Genomic DNA, 16647 nt, shown 5'->3' on the forward strand with positions numbered 1-16647 from the left:
CTTTTATTATTTTATATTTTTCTGGTGCACTTTAGTCTATGCTCAGGGTTGATTTTCTCCTCTGTGACGTACGTCCCTCACCATTTATCGCTAGGTTCTAGCTTTAGATTAGGTTTAGACTTAGCCCTATAATTAGTATAATGCTCTTAAGTGTGGATGATCTATGCAAATGTTGCAATATATTTACAGTGTACTCTCTAGGGGAAGTTATCAAAAATGTACAATATTTATTACATACATTACACTCGAATATGTAAATTTATAATCGTATTTATCAATCGTAATAATAATAATAATGGTAATAATAATGTTGCTGCAGCACTTAATAATCATATTCATAATATTTACGGCGTATACATTAAAGTTTCGAGAAAAATCACATTTTAATTTAAATTCTGACACGAAAATGATTTCAAACGTAAAAAGCCGTCGAGTTCGCCACTTTCACGTACAATGCCTATGGTAAATCGTATAGCTCATTGTCTGGATTATTGTGGTAACTAAAGCCCACACCTATCCAATACGCACTCATATTGCCATATCCCCTCGAATCAATCTTACGGATTTAATTTACAAGCTTTTGTCGGTCCGGCGCAGCGAGCGTATCCCTCAGATATAGGATATCCCCACGATCGAATATTGAAGGGGCATATAAAAGAAGCTCATACAAAAACTTGGAAACTCTTGGGATTTCTCGGACCCCTGTGAACTGTGGGATATCACTCGCCGCTGGCCGCATCGACTGCATTTGGTTCCCTTTTCTTAAGCCATAATGTGTATGATATATAGATATATATACTATTCAAGATTTATTAAAATTTAGTTAGGTATAACTAGGTATAGTTTATGTTCTGTATATAGACTCGTATACATCATTCATTCATTCAATGCTTCCACTTTGGTTTCTCATTTAAGGCGTTCTGTACAATTTGCGTTTAAACGTTTCTCAAGTCAATTGTTGTGTCGATTATTTAACTACTCTATATATATAGTCTAATAAATTACTAGCGATGCGTACTCGTACTCGTATATCGTATAGTTCTGTTGTATAATTGTGAAAATGTTCAATTTGCCTTCAATTCAGTGTCAATTACAATTTCTATTCGCAATTACAGCGTTTGCAAGTTAGCAAATTTTGTAAATAAATTTATCGCTTCGCTTGTTAGGTGCAAAAAAATTCGCATAAGTTTTTCTTTATTCTTGGGGGATTCTTAGAGAAGTTCGTATACATTTGAGTGATTGTTTCGAGTGTAGTCGGTAAGTAGTAAGATGAGTTTGCCTAAGTGTGTCTGCCAATAAAACGTTGGTTTCCCATGCAAAAGAAGCTCAAGTTGCGTTCAAAGAGCCGGCTAAGTAATCCATCTTATTTCGCGTTTGTATTTTCAAAATAGGTACTCGCTTTCCACACCGCCTCCAATCTATTCATAGTTAATAAATTCCAAACTAAATACTTAAATTTCGATTTGTTGCCCTCTGCAATTACGTATATTCGTTACCATTTAAGATTAATCAGATTCACAAGCAATGTAAATTCAATTCAGTCCCTTAGCATGTGACGCGTCTGCCAAAAGATCCAACAGGAGTACAAAATAATGATATCTTGGTAGACGGGGATAAGGCTCTTGGAGCATAGGTATCCCCTCAGAAATTATAAACCCTTGCCCCGCTGTGGGAAAATCATAGGCCAAACCAAAATCAAATAAAAACACAAACAAAGGTTATTTTTTCAAATATTTTCTCATATATGCATTTTTGTTTTCATCAATAAATCGTCTCTCATACAATTCTATCCTCTTGCTCAGTGTTTGAATTAGTTAAATTTAAATCATTAATTAAGTAAATGTAATAATAATAATAATAGTTAACTAAGGATTAACGCATACAAATTAGAATACATAAATAAAAGTACAGTTTAAACGTAAGCATAATTTATTATTAATATTACGTATACATATTCAGAGTTATGTATATATGCCTATGCCATTATTTGTATCGTATTGTTTGTATCTCGCATATATATATATTCAAATCGGTCCGTGTGCTTCAGTTGGAAAATAATACTACAAGATCCGCACACATAAAAACTCCAAAACAAATTCCATTCAAATCATAAGGTTCACTCCTCTCCGCTTTCTGTTTCTCCACTCTCTTCTTTTTTGTAAAAATTAAATTCCATTTCGTTTTTACTTAAGTGTTGCAAGGCGTAAAATTAGAAAACAATTCAATTTATTTAAATTAATCGTCTAAACGTAGGATAATGTATAGTAGGGTTCTATCGCCTAAACATAGATGTACGTATGTATCTATAGTTTGTTATCGATTTGTTTTGTATGTACATATACATGTATGCGTAGGGGTATAGAAAACAAAGCGTTACTACAGCTGACTTGTTACATAACTAAAATGAAACTAAGAACTAGCAAAGAATTCTCCTCTCATCCTCTCGCTCCGCAAATTATATTCAAACTTTTCATGAATTTCGTGCTGCTATTTGTTTCTTTTCTCTTGACTTCCTGGTGGGGGCGGAAGTCTAAATTCCAACTAAAATCTATAACAATTCCGAACGAAAGTGTCGCTTTAATTTTGTGTGTGTTTAGTTTCCTTGCTGGTCTGCGCCTAAATTCATGCTTTAAAAATGTTGTGTTTTGCATTCTGCAGCGCTGAACATAAAAATTTGCATTTCAAATTGTTGTTGTTGCCGTTGCTGTCGTCGGTGTGTGTGTGTGTGTGTGTGGGGGTGTGTCTGTGTGTGCTGAGTTCTGGTTTTATTTTGTTTATTTAACTTATAGCTAAGCGTTTCATTTTTGTTTATGCATAAATATCTTTTTTCTTGTTTTTTAGTTTTCCCTTTTTTCTGCTTTTGTTATTTATGTTTAAGGTATACACAAATAGTTTCTTTTAAATTTCTGGTTTGTTTTTGCTGGTTGTTGTTCTGGATTCTGCAGTTGTTGGTGTAGTTGTTGCTTGTTGCTTAGCTAATATCATTTTATAGATTTTTACTACGGTTGTGGTTGTTCTTTGCTTGTTGTTTTTTGTTTGCTATTACTTGACTGATATTGCCACGCGGTATGCTAGTTTTGGGTTTGGATCGGACTGCTCCTGCAGCTCCGTTTCCTGCTCCTGATGCTCCCGATGCTCCTCCTTCCTTTTTCCTCTGCTCCAGTTGTGGTTCTTGGTGGTGGTAAAATTTAAGCTATGATTTTGGCTTGATCGCTTCCGGAGAGCTCTCTGGTTCCAGTTCCAGTTCCGTTTCCGGTTCCGGGCCGGATTACGCGGATTACAAGTGCTGGCCGTAGTACTCGGCCGGCGGGTAGTGCGGATAGCCCTGGTGGAACCCTGGATCTCCGGGCGGACGGTGCATCATATGCGCCTGGCTGTCCATCATGTAGCCCATGGCGTCGTGGCCATATCCGGAGGGACCTGGATGCGGTGTATAGACTGTTGCATGAAAAAAAGCGTGGGGAAAAGAGAAAAAATTCACATAATTAGAAATTGCGCTGGGGTGTGTGAGTTTTCGGAAAATAAGCGCGGCGATCCTCGCGGTTCACCGCACTTAGTTCTTAACTAGATCATCGCTATTTCATAGTTATGGTTATTTTTTGGATTCCTTTTTTCTTCTCTTTCTAACTAAGAACAATAGTTACCTGCACGATTCGATTGATCGATCATCGGCTGGACGATTCTCCGCCGCGCATTGATGAACCTGTAAGGGAGAGACAGAAGGAGATTTCCGTTTTAGTGGCATTGCCTAATTAAAAAGCACACACAACCGAAAAGGTTGCCATGAATTATGCATGAATTGCAGCCGGATTTACCGCCGGACCACGCTGGTGCTTTATGTGCCCAACTTAGCCATAAACCAAACCAAATCTCCGCCAGAGTCACACTTTTTGCTGCCCTCCAACCGGAGGCCAGATCAATGGGCCGCGCCGACTTTGGTTATGATTGTCGTTTAATAAATGCAATAAGAAATAATAAGCAGTTGGGAAGCCGGCCCGTTGCCCGTTGATCCGCAGGATCAGTGGCGACATAAAAAGCGCAAAAAGAGCAAAATGATTAAAGCAGAAAGCCGCCGGCGGAGTGACAGTCACTTGGCCAAGACGATGTTACTCGCAGGCTTTGACACGGCCTCAGAAGTAAAAAATATATATATCACCCAAACAACGAAGCCACACAGCAAAAAACCCCAAACAGGGAAACGGAAAACACCAGAGGAATCAGTTACAGGTGCACTGGGAGAAACTATTTCACAAACTTGGAAGAACAAACTAAATTTTGGCAATAAGTTGAATTCTCTTTCATGTTTTTATACAGTTTTCTAATTAGGATTTAGATTAGATTTTATTTCATAAGATAGCACTCGCTTTTCCTAAACAGATATTTAAAAAATGAACATATATACATCATTTTTCCCAGTGCACGCACAGCTTCTCGCATTAGCCAAAAACGAACTAACCGGAGGTTAATGCACTGGCAACTCCTCCTCAAGCCGATTGAAAAAGGGAACATTTCACCGCTCGCCCCTTTGACTTTTCAATTTGCAGTTCGTTTGCGATCTGCCCCTGATTTTTGCTCATTTTGGGGCGGAAATTGTTGCAACGCCCTGAAATCGTTTATCAAAACGACAAAATGGAATTGAGTTCCGTTTGCTGCCATACAGATATTTCGCTGTTTTTTTCGCATTTCAAGATGCAGCCTGAGATGCTCGTCTTGTGAGCTGCAAATCGATTTGGCCGCTGGCCCCACACTTGATTGGAATGATTGCAGATGAGGAAAAAGCGAACAAAAACCATATATATAGGTTCAAATCGGTAGGTTAGCAAACATTTGCCGAGTTATTTATGTACTTAGGCCATAATTATAACTTTTCCCTCTGCAGCTGTAACTAAGCGTTAATATTTAAAACTTCCGAGAGAAAAAAGCGAAACTTTTTCGATTACGAAAGTTACTTTTGCTGTCTGGCCATCTCTTATTGGGTGTTAATGGACTTGTACAGCATCTCCTGGTCATTTGAATGGCTTCTTATGCCGACTTCTTTTCTCCGCCGTCTCAAATTGCGCAAAATAAATACACATTTAGAGGAGATATGGTCCTGCAAGCGGGGGCTATTCCCCCAGGATTAGAGTCCAGCCCTGCTCAGCGAAAAGGTGTTGCCCGCCCCTGGCCATAAATAACCAAAAGTGTCAACATTTTATTTTGCTATTTTCTGCCAAGGTTTTTCTTTTCGCTTTTCTTTTCCTTTCTCTTTAATTTTTTTTTTGTTTTTTTTTCCCAGGACCTTTCTACGCAGCGTTGCGTGCCTAAGCGAATCGGAAGGATGGGCCAAGGGGTCCTTGGCTACTATTTGTTAATTTGCAGTGTGCTTCGGTGAGCGCGAAATTCAATTTAATTGAGCTGAGTGCCTGCCAGGCGGCAGAGCTCTCACACATTTCTCCCCGGATTTTATTGTGGCCTGTCGCAGCTTAAAAGCATTCCACAAAGCCACCGAGCCACCTTGCCACCACCCCGGGCGGAGCTGCATAAAAGATTCAGCAGCGCTTTTAACTTGCTCTCAAGCTTTTCCATCTCTATTCCCAGACATTTTCGCATCTTGCAGTTTGCCGTTTGCAGTTCTTTCAGCTTGCCGAGTGTCAAGTTCTGCAGCCTGTCGCATAATGTGCAAAATTTGATGAAGTTGCCGTCTCCCAGAGACGTTTCCCTGGATCTCTCTTTGGCCCTGTCTCAGGCCTAATGCACTTTGGGATCTCTAGGATTTCCAGTTTCTCCAGTATCCCCAGTATCCCATATCCACAGTATCCGTACGAACACGGCCCATAATTTTGTTTGCCACATTCTTTTCACCTCTTTGCCTGTCGGCCTGTGGCAGGTTCTATTTCCTTGGCGTGGGCTGCCTTATAAATTTGTTTTGGCCAGTTGTGTGCTCTGGTTTTTGGTTTCGGTTGTCGTTTCGGGCTTAATCTTACGGCCAAGTTGGGAAATAAAGCGTGTGAGTAATGGACAGCCCAGGGCATCGATTACCGCATTATGATGTTCGTTGTTTGAGAGGGTATCAGAGCTGAAACGATCCGATACGATCGCATCTCGAGCGGATACTCACCAATTATTCACTTGCAGTATCGTTAGGCCGGTGTCCTGGGCCAATTGTTTCTTCTGGTCCTCGGATGGGTAGGGATGCTGAAAGGAAATGGGGAAATATAAGGTTATTAATTATATTTAAAGGTATTTTATATTTAATTTATTATAATTTTATATAATTTTATTGAATTGGTATATGAAATTATCTAGCAAGTGACTAGGTCTCTATCCATATTTCTTAATTATCACTGATCTTTTATCAAAAACGTTTAATTTTAATGTAATAAAAATGTTGTCCCCTGCTCTCGCATGGTGTGAAAGTTGGACAAACTGTTGCAGTGCCCAAATTTACAATCTATCTAGCCGACCGGCCAAACAATCGATCAATCATGGGCCGCAATAAAACCGAATGGGAACCTGTCAGCCCGCCTCGATGGCTGCACTTGAAACGCTGAATTTTCGGTTGTTTTTTGGTGTTTTATCGGAGGGCCGGTTGCAGTGCCTTTCTGCTTATCAGCAGTGCCACTCAAAGTGTCCTCAATTGCCGCTACCCTCAGGGGGTTAAGTGTGAGCGAGGGGAATGGGTTAACTGGAGGCGGGGCCTTGCAATTGGAGCGCGTGTCTAGCGCCAAATGGGCAAACAAATGCCAGCGAGTAGTCCACTTCCCATAAATCTTGCAGTCGAACCGCCGACACAGTGGCGTCAGTGGGTAAATAGTTTGACTAAAGTGAAAGTGCCACTCCCCCTGGACGGCCGCCCCCCGGCCCACGCCCCCTTAAGCCCGGCTAATCTAATCGGCTGCTCGGCCTGGCGCTTATTACAATTTGTTTTATTTGCCAAGTTGTTGTGCACTTTTTGTTGGTTCAACGATTCCGATCGCAGCACAAGTTCAGTTTATTAATGATGGTCGGGGAGTTACACTGAGAAATCATTTGGTTCTTATTGAGTTCTTTAAGAAAGCGAAAGGAGAGATACTTAAATTTTATAATTATAAAAAAATATATAGAAAATGAATAAATTATTTTTTTTATAATTTGAAGGGTTAAAAAAAATTACCTAAGGTATCTGTTACTAGAAATTCTTGTATAATATTTGTAAAAACAAAAAAATAACTGCCTCCCTATAAAATAATCATTTTAGAATGTTTTTAGTGCCAGAGAGTTAAAAAAGGGTTCGGGCAGTCACCTGGTGGCTGTCAAAAATTATTTCTAAGGATCTCTGCTGGGCGGAAGTAGCCGTCAAATGGCTTTGGCTTTGTTTCGCCCCTCGAAAAATCGGGATATTCTTGTGCGCGTGCTCCGGGACGCAGGACCAAGGAGCCAGGACGAAGGACGCAGGAGCCTTTGTGTTTTAACCCTCGACTGGCCGCAATCGTTTCCGGCAGCTGTGGGCGGTTCCTTCAGCTTTTTCGGCCACTCGTCAGCAGTCGATAATTGTGATTCGAGGGGATCCGCATCCGAGCCCACAACTTCCATTTCCATTTCGCCTGCGAATGCAATTTTGTGGACTGGCTAAGAAGTTGTTTTGGCAATTTACGATGGCCCCCGAAAAATAAATGAACTGTCAACCGTACATATAAGGCGGGGCCACAGCCATTCCAATCCGAAATGTGCAACGCTGCACATCCTTGTCTCCGTCTCCATATATATGTATCTGTGGCCGTATCTGTATCTGTATGTCCTGGCCCTTGTCTGTAATGCAATTTAGTTGCCATTGTTGTTGTCGTCCTGCAGAAGCGAAGGCTTGGCCTTGTCCATATAGCTCCTTAAATGCATTTGGCTTATTGTTTGTGTTTAATAAATTTTACGTGTTGTCTTGCTGCTCGGTTGTCCGAGTCCAAGAAGTCCTGTGCCCGGCAGCAATAGTTGTTTGCTGTCCTGTCGAGGCCAGGACTTTCAGCCTGACACGCCCGCACTTTGGACGCAACAACAACTAAACAGTAGGCGAACTACAAACATCCAGCAGATACACCAAATACTATATGAAATTTGCGTATTGACAAATAAACGTAGGAGCCATGTAAATACAATGGACATGCCAATGGCAATGTCGGCCCATTCCAGCGGCTGCTGCACCTCGTTTTCCTCCCCCACATATATATAAAATGTTCAAGAAGTCAGAAGGCATAAATTACATGCAGGTAAATTAAAACGGAATTTATAGCATACTTTGTGGCGCACATCTATTTGCAGAGATGGCTTTCTCAAAAGGAGGCGATGGATTCGCATGGGTGTGGGTGGTGATGGGGTTGGGGGTCTGGGTTTTAGTTGCAGGTGGAGCCTGGTTATTGATTTGATGTTGTGGCCAACACGAGCCGAGACATCTGGCAGTAGCAGGAACAACTTTGTGGTTGTCAATGGGCAAAAGGAATGGTCTGCAAACTTGGAATAATTAAGAGTCGGGGAAGAGCATATATATTTTGGATTTTATTGCCAGGACAAGGAAGTTCTTACAGTCGGTTTTAAGGTGAAATAAGCATAATATGTAATAATATACATTGTAAGGAAAAATATCGTATCTTAGGGTACCTTTGACTCTTTTATTTCTCAACCATAAAGAAAAAGAAATTCCTTTCACAAAGACCAAGAATTCTTTACCAACTATAAATACGACAGACTTGTCCCAACCGAACGTAATCCTTTATATACACATATCTGTCAGGTCAAGTTCGTTGACTTGCTCGACTCTTGGGGGATCAGAAGTGCATATAATTCATTTGCAAAAGCTTTTCTTTCAACGCCTACTCTTGGCCTGTGGACTCCCAAGAGTCTGTCTCCCGCCTTTCCCCCGAATCCTCCGTCTCTTTCAGCTTAAGCGTTTTTCTTTCAGCTGCACTGTGTTGCACCAATTAGACTAATGAAAGCAATTATGCATTTCGCACTCACATACAGAAATATACATATATACGTTTGTATATACAGAGAGTGCATAACATGTCAAGTAGAAACAAAGTCCATTTGGTTTATTAATTTACCATACGACAAAATAATTAATTACTGTCACGCCTTTAAGTTGTCGCCCCAGCCCATGGTCCCCCCTTTGTGGCTCCGTCTCTTTCTCTTCCCCAGCTGGCCGTCTCTTTCTTTCTGATTGCTGTTTCTCTTTCTGTGGCTGTCTTCTGGTCCCTGTGGCAACTTGCAGCTCGCTCCACTTTTTGCCAGCATATTTTCACTTTGTTGTGTGTTTATTTAAACTTGGCAAATGAATTTAAAACAATCATCGCACACAGATGTGTGGGGTCAGGGGAGGGGGTTTCGAGGGGGGTTCAACTGCTTCCTTCGCCACCCCCCTTGCTGACAAGTGGCAGGCCCAAGGCCCCCGGAGGAGAGGGGCAGGGAGACCCCCTTTCATTGGACCTGGGCCCAATGATGTCAACATGACTGCAACGCCGTGACACATGGCACAACAAGCCCAAGAAGTCTGCCCGGCCTGCCCCCTTTTGGATCCCCCGCCCATGTCGCCCCCCCTCCCCACATGCACACATGAAAACCAACAACAACAACAACAGCAAGGGGCAACCATGCGATGCCAGCGATGCCGACGCCATTAACAACGCCAAATGCGACGCCATTTGTGAAACAAGCCAGCGGCAACAGCAACAACTGCTTCTGCAACAACAGCAACAGCGGCTGCAACAGCAACAACTACGTTGGCAGCAAATTGCAGCGGTGAAAATTGCATTGCCACAGCGAAGAAAAGGCGACTGTTGGCCATTATGAAGATTTTTTCCAGTCTAAACAAAGCCAAATGAGTGTTTCTCCCTCGCGCTTTGCGCCCCCTGGAAGCCGCAATGATAAGGTGAGCTGGAGGCCTAGCACTAATCGCAATGTTGTCCCCTTCCAAAGAAAAAAAATCATAATAATATTCAGCTTGACGAGGAAGAGGGTTATAGAGTTGGGAAGACGCCCTACGTGAACTTTGATTAGAGGCCTTTGTGTGGATTTTGATAAGAAAACGCTTGGGGCTAAAACCCTTTGAAATAATATCTTTAAAATTAACTATTCTTCAATCTTGTGAACTGTATTTAAGGATGAAAACATAAGTGTCTCAGGGGAAGACTTATATTTCTGCTAATAATAAATTCAAATAATTTAAAGAACACAAGTTTATTCGTAAAAATAAAAAATATGAAGAAGGCAGCACCTGCTGTTGGCAACTAAGGTATTTTAAAACCCAAAAATAATCTCTCTTTAATTAATAAATTGTTATTAATTTTTGAAGCGCATTGCTGCTTCGTCTCGAGCCGACACCTTGAGCCATGCCACACACTAAGCGCCGTTGCAACATGACTCGCTGACAACAATGCAGCTCTTTCACCGCGACTGCACCTAATTCCCCTGCCAGAGAGCCCCCTTTCCGTAAGACCCCTTCGACCTCCCTCTATGGCTTCCTTTGGCCATTTTGCCATGGCTTAACATTTCGCGCTCTTCGCCGCTTTTTTCAGGGGTTGCAAGTTGCAACGGCGATGCCACCAACAGCAACAGCAACGTCAAAATGTAGGCCCAAAAGCAGAACAGCAACAACGGACAGCCGGAAGAAAATTGCCGGCGAGGGAGGGTTTCATTTTTTCCTTTTTTTTTGGTGGGGAGGGCAAGGGGTTTGAATCGAGAATGGGAACGAACCTGGGGCATATGGGCAACTGCACACACATGTGGCTAACTGCTCGAGTAGGCGGAGCACGCGAAATGAGTCTTTTTTGCTGGTGTTGCTGCTGTGCCGTTGGTGTTGCTGCCGTGCCATCGCCGTTGCCTTGGTTGCTGTTGTTGTTGCTGCCTGTCTGCAATGCGCGCCAAATGTAAACAAAATATTCGCGCGCCTGCCATAATTATGGCAACCAAGCAGCGGCGGCGGCAACAACAGCAACACATTGCTGCAACAACGGCAATCAGCCCATGAGCAACAACAAGGCAGCCATGCAATGCCCTCAATGTTGCTGCTGTTGCTGCTGTAATTGTTGTTGTTGCTGGCAACGTCTGGCTTTTGTTTTTTGGTTGGCCAGTCAGTTAACCCGGCCCCAAGCACCCCGCCCCCTTGGCCAGAATGCAATGCACTTCATTAGCACCATCATTGCGGTCTTATTTGGGGTCTGTCTTATTCGGATTCGATGGCTTCCGAGCGACATCTCTTTAACTGAATTTATTATGCAAGTTAAATAATTTAGCTACCGTTGGGTATGATGTATCTTTATAAACATCACCAGAACACGCTCACAGATTAATAACGCAATTCCAGTTACAATGCGGCATCTTTAACGGCCGATTTCTCAATGTCATGTTAGCTTTTGTCAACTTTTAACCGAAAATCACACTGAATCGTAGGATGACATTCTATCTAAATAATTAAATGACTTTAACCTGACATTGTGAAATGCAGGTTGTTTCACGTATTTTAAATTTTCTATAAAACTATTTTAAAGTGTGGCGTTTTTTGAAGCACATCAGTCATAGGCTCTTTTGGCCCTTAAGTTAATTATTCCGAAAGCCATACCCTCAGTCGATAAATCAAATTGGCAATCATTGCATAATGCCAAATCGAAGGCCTTTGAATACGAAATTAAAGTTTCAAACGCATGTCGGCGTAAAAGAAAAACAATTTCCCTAATGCGTTGAAAAACTGTTAATGGCATTAAGCCGGGACGACGTAGTCAGTCAAGGATGTGGATGTGGATCTGGATGGGATGTGGCTGGGCTGGCGGAGTGCCGATGAGGATGTGCAGGCTGTGAAAGTCGAGACGCTGCCGCTGGGCAAACATGAGTGATGCGCTGATTTAAACGGCAATTCATCAATGTCACCGAGGGTTTGGGGGAAATGGGGGTGGTTGGGCTAATGCTTCTTCCGTTTACTTTACTTTTCGCCCAAGGGGGTGGCTGGCGTTTTAAAACGCTTATTTTATTGGGGTTCTCTGCTGCCTTTTTTGTTGTTGGGCCAGAAACGCATCCTCAACTTTAATTTCCGATTCGCTGGCTTATCGCGCTGGTCAGCTTTTGGTCGTTAACTTTGGCCACACACCAAACACACTCGCTTACCGAATTCCATTAAGATTTCTATCATTTTACATACGCAGTGGCAGCAGCAGCAGACTCACAAAAAATCCCCAAAACTAATGGCCAAAAAAGCGTAGTTGAAACTTCCTTGACCCTTCCGTCCAGCATAAAATCTTATAGTTTTGTTTGGCTCTTTCTTGGCTCGACCGCATATTCAACCCTTGGCCACCTTGGCTTTTCCCCTTTTCTTCCTCCTCTCTTGTTGCTTAACATAAAGTGGCGCATAACAAATCTGTTTATTTGTATTACACATCCGCTGGATTGGACTGGACTTCCGTTCGGCATCTCCGAGATCCGAAAAAGGAACTTTGAACTGCAGTTTCTTTGCTTTGAATAGCCATTGCCATTGGCAATTTGTTTTTACTGCCGCATTTCGAGGCCGTTTAGCCGAGCTCTTTGATGGGCCCCGAAATGGAAATCTAATTGGACGCGATGACCGGGCAAAGAAGCCGAAAGACGAGGTCCGAAAGGGTATTTGCTATGGCCAACTGGATAAATGGCTAAGTGGATGCTTAGGCCGAGTGAGTGCTCTGCGATTGGACCTGGCAGTTGAATGGATAGGGTACAGGGGGATGGGGGATGGGCGATGGAAAACTCTTCAGCCTGATCGAGTACAGCACACAATCTTGTTTGCATTTCCCACCCTAATGGCCATATAATCAAGGTTCCAAATGGCGCCTCCCCTGGCTGCTATCGTTTACATCATCGTGCAGGCTTTTCCAAGTTCCCTCGAACCCTAGACCCTCTTCTCTTGCCTTTCCCCCATCTTTCCCCACCCACTGCGCCGCCCATTGACGCAGGCCATTCATTGGAGCCCATGCGGTAATCTTATCAACCTGCCACACGTTGGAAAAAACAACGGAAATAAAACAATAGGTGCACTGACAAAAGAAGTTAGTGAAAACCTGATAAGTTTTCTTTAAGTTCTTAAAAAGCTAAAATTCTTTTTTCCCCAAGTTTTCATTACCTAAAGGTTTATAATTGTATTACAGCAACAATACATCTTGGATTTTAATTCATTCCAGATGATATTAATATACTATTTTATAAGTATTTTTGGTATTTTCTATTTATGCTTATAATTATAACTGATTTTTAAGAATACCAAAAACATACTGATATGATATGACTTTAAATACTACAATTTTTCTGTACTACATTTAAGTTAGAGATTTGATTTGAAAAGTTGTCACTTTCAGAAGATTTTCTTTCAATTTAGTTTATATATAGTACTTTTTGCAGTGCGGCTAGAGCACATTCTTATCAGACTGGGGCTGGTTTAGCTCCTAGTTTCTGGGGGGTGGGGCCAGCCCCCAGCCAGTCAGAGATTCCCACCGAGATCGCGATAACATCTCTGACGTGCCGGAAAGCCATTGGCCATCGGGAATCGGAGGTGGAAATGAAGGCAGAGGTTGGAAGGTAGAAACATGCCACTTGCGCTACTCTACTCACCGTTAAATGCTGAAACAGCCACGCTCTCAATATGTTGGTTGCTACTTTTGGGAAAATGCCACGTTTCTTTTGGTTCTTTTTGCCGCTCGCATCGTCGTCCTCCTCGCCGGTGCCCTCTCCACTTCCTATGCTGGCATTGCTGGCATCACCTGGAAAATTCATAGAGAAATGGTAGAAAAGTGAGTGGTGTTTGGGGAATCTTCCTAGAGGCCTATGTCAATATTGTCACAGTTCTAGAATCTACATGCTACATACTACTGCTATGCCATACTATGCCCTGCCATGCCAGATCCAAGACAAGTTCTGTGTTTGCTGTTCTGGTTTATGGCTGTTTGTCAAGTGGGCATAAAATTACTCGACTCGGTCGTAACGATAATCATATGGATGACATTGTTTGTGACTGCAGGTCAGTAGAGTGTGGGCCCGGGCTCCAAGACTTGTTTATAAACAAAATTAATATTTGTCAGGGCTGCCGCTTTGGCTTTTTGGTAATGTTCCTGCATAATTTTTGGTTAATTTAAACTCCCCAGGCTTTTATCTTTTGTTTGCCCCTCTCAGCCATCCCAGCCATCCCAGCCAGCCCAGGCGTTTCCTGTGTGCTTCCCTTTTCATCATCATCATCAGCATCTCGTACTCAGTGGATCTCCCCAGTCTATGTATATTTTTGTTTAATATTAAGTATGTTATTTGTGTGTTTACTTAAAGTTTTAGTTACACTTAAGTAACTCAAATGCCAGCAAACAGGAAGCCCGAATCGCTGCGCACATGCAAACAAAATAAACCAGACCAGGCTGGAGCAACCCAGGCGAACTCAAAGACCATCCATGGATTGCATAATTTCACGCTCCTTCTTCGATGGCAATGACGATGATGATCATCAGATTTTCGGGGGCCCCCCAAAACAAACATTGCCCAACGCCGAATGTCTAACTTGGTAGCCTTCGCTTAATTCCTTCATAAATTTTCCATGCTTTATCTTTTGCACAACACCTTTGGCATTTGCTTTCGCTCCGCCTTCACTCCGGCCGCTTTTCATTAATTTTTCAGTTAACTCATTCATTAATTTTCACACACAGTAGCCCCGTAGCCACACCTGGAAGGCAGGCACTCAAACATTCAAACACTCAAACATTCAATGGTGGCGGACTTCACGCCATTTTGCGTAAACCGGAAGTTCGTTTTGATTAATTTAGTCGCCGATGGAGACGTTCGCTTGGCGAGTGGTGAGAAAAGTGGAAAAGGGACGGGGTGGGGATTTTCCAAATGGGCCATAAAACAAAACCCGATGGCAGCAGACCAAATAAAAAACGAAAGAAAAAACAAACAGAACCTGGGGAATTCGGATGGTGAAAATAGGCAGACCACTCTATACCCTCAATTTAGACAAAATGGCTTGAAAAATCTTCAAGCACACATCTAAACAGCATGGAAAGCTTGTTTTTAGATTTTTAAATTATTTAGTATACAATATTATACCGTAAGATAGATAGCTCATATAGGCAGAAGTATTTTTCGAAAGGCTAAATAAATAATTTAGACAAAAGCTACACCGTATTATTATAATTTTATTACTTAATATTCAATAGAACACCCTGGGACAAAGAAATGTAGAAAGCCACTAACCAAATCAGCGGAACACGAAACCGGAAAAGTTGTAAAATTAATTTACCAGAAAGAAGAAAAAGCCCGAAAAAACGTAAACAAAAGAAGAAGTTCCCCAAACAATCACTTGTTGGAACGCTGGAACCTTTCTAGCGCCTTTCGCCCCCACACCAATCTTTGCATAATTCAGCAATTATGGAAATGCGTCCGTGGCCCATAGTGTATATAAGATGGTTTGGTATGGTATGTGGCCAAATGAAAGCCAAGAAGGAGGCGTCCATTACACAAAGCTTATCGAGGAGCACTGCGAGCTGCACTTTGGCTGCGAAGAGCTCGGAAGAATCTAGCTGCTGGCACTTAACAACTTCATTAAAAGTTGTTTATGATCCTCGAAATTGATTATTCCACTCAGGAGGGAGGTTCAGGGGGATCTCCCGATCTCAAGGCCCCCCGTAATCCCCCTGGCCCCGGAGAGAGATCCACAAGGCACTCAAATCGCGACGGGCGCGCGCTTAAGAAAACATGAAATTGATTAATGCATTTGCCTGCAACATGGTCAGGAGGAGTTGGAGTCGGAGTCGTAGTCGGAGATGCAGATGGGTCGTCTCTGGATCTGTGGATCTCGGGGCCCGGTATCTGCTGGTGATATGTAAATTCCTTCAAGTGGATTGCACTTTACGCCGACTCCAAGTTCGGTTTGCCATGCGAGTGTGAGTGGTGTGCTCCCATTTCCATTTCCATTTTCTTATTTTATACTCTTTTTTCTGCCTTTTTCGAGACCCAAACACAATTAATCTTTGGCCAGAGCCGCATCTTCTGGCTCGCTTATTATTGTTATAATAACGATGTGCAAAAGCACTTGTGCCACTCGAAAGGGCACTCGTAAGTTGTCGGTGGAAACGGGAAAAAAGGGGGGAAAACCGATTAGGACGCGGTGCGTTTTCGTAGCTTTTTCCTTTCCCAAAGTGCTTTTCGCTGTACGCGATAAAGGCGCTTGCATTTTTGCTTTTAATTGAATTGTTAAGCGCAGCGCAAAACTTAATTAATTTTCACTATAACTTTGCGGACTTTATGGTGCCTGCTCGATTCTCAATAAGTTTGCCTTCCCGGGGGAAGGGGGAAAAATAAATTCGATGCCGGGGCAATTTTCGTGGGTGGTTCACAAAAATACCCACACAGCAAGCATTTTTATTTATTATTGGCTTAAAGGACGAAGGATGCAGGAGCCAAAGACGCAAACGCAGACAGACACATATATATTTCTGTGTATATATGCGATGTGTGTTGTTATTATTGCAAAATGCTACCAAGAAAAAAAAAAAGGAGAACTTGCTGGCCACATTTTCATGTTTGTTTTTGGTACGCTCTTTTTGCTCTCATTTTTTTTCCTTCCTGCCTTCTACAATTGCGCAAAATTCCAATTTGCAGTAAATTTTGCGATTTTTCCTTTATACGGACATACAAAACATTTTT

General features: G+C 42.3%; 1 protein-coding gene across 2 annotated transcripts in view; it reads right to left on the bottom strand.

Annotated features, from left to right (window-relative positions):
• Positions 1–1718: 1718 nt before the first annotated feature.
• Positions 1719–16647, bottom strand: part of LOC108031278 (homeobox protein homothorax) — a 107120-nt gene continuing 92191 nt past the window's right edge. The window contains exons 11-14 of one of the 2 annotated variants that reach the window (XM_017104520.3): positions 13573–13721; positions 6098–6174; positions 3645–3703; positions 1719–3420 (exon numbers count right to left, since the gene is read on the bottom strand). In XM_017104520.3, the coding sequence (XP_016960009.1) occupies positions 3278–3420; positions 3645–3703; positions 6098–6174; positions 13573–13721 (428 nt within the window). In that variant the 3' untranslated portion in view covers positions 1719–3277. Of the gene's footprint in view, positions 3439–3644; positions 3704–6097; positions 6175–13572; positions 13722–16647 lie in introns of both variants that reach the window. The other variant, XM_017104519.3, reaches the window with a different exon arrangement.

This window comes from Drosophila biarmipes, chromosome 3R, assembly GCF_025231255.1.
Source record: "Drosophila biarmipes strain raj3 chromosome 3R, RU_DBia_V1.1, whole genome shotgun sequence".
Taxonomy (NCBI): domain Eukaryota; kingdom Metazoa; phylum Arthropoda; class Insecta; order Diptera; family Drosophilidae; genus Drosophila; species Drosophila biarmipes.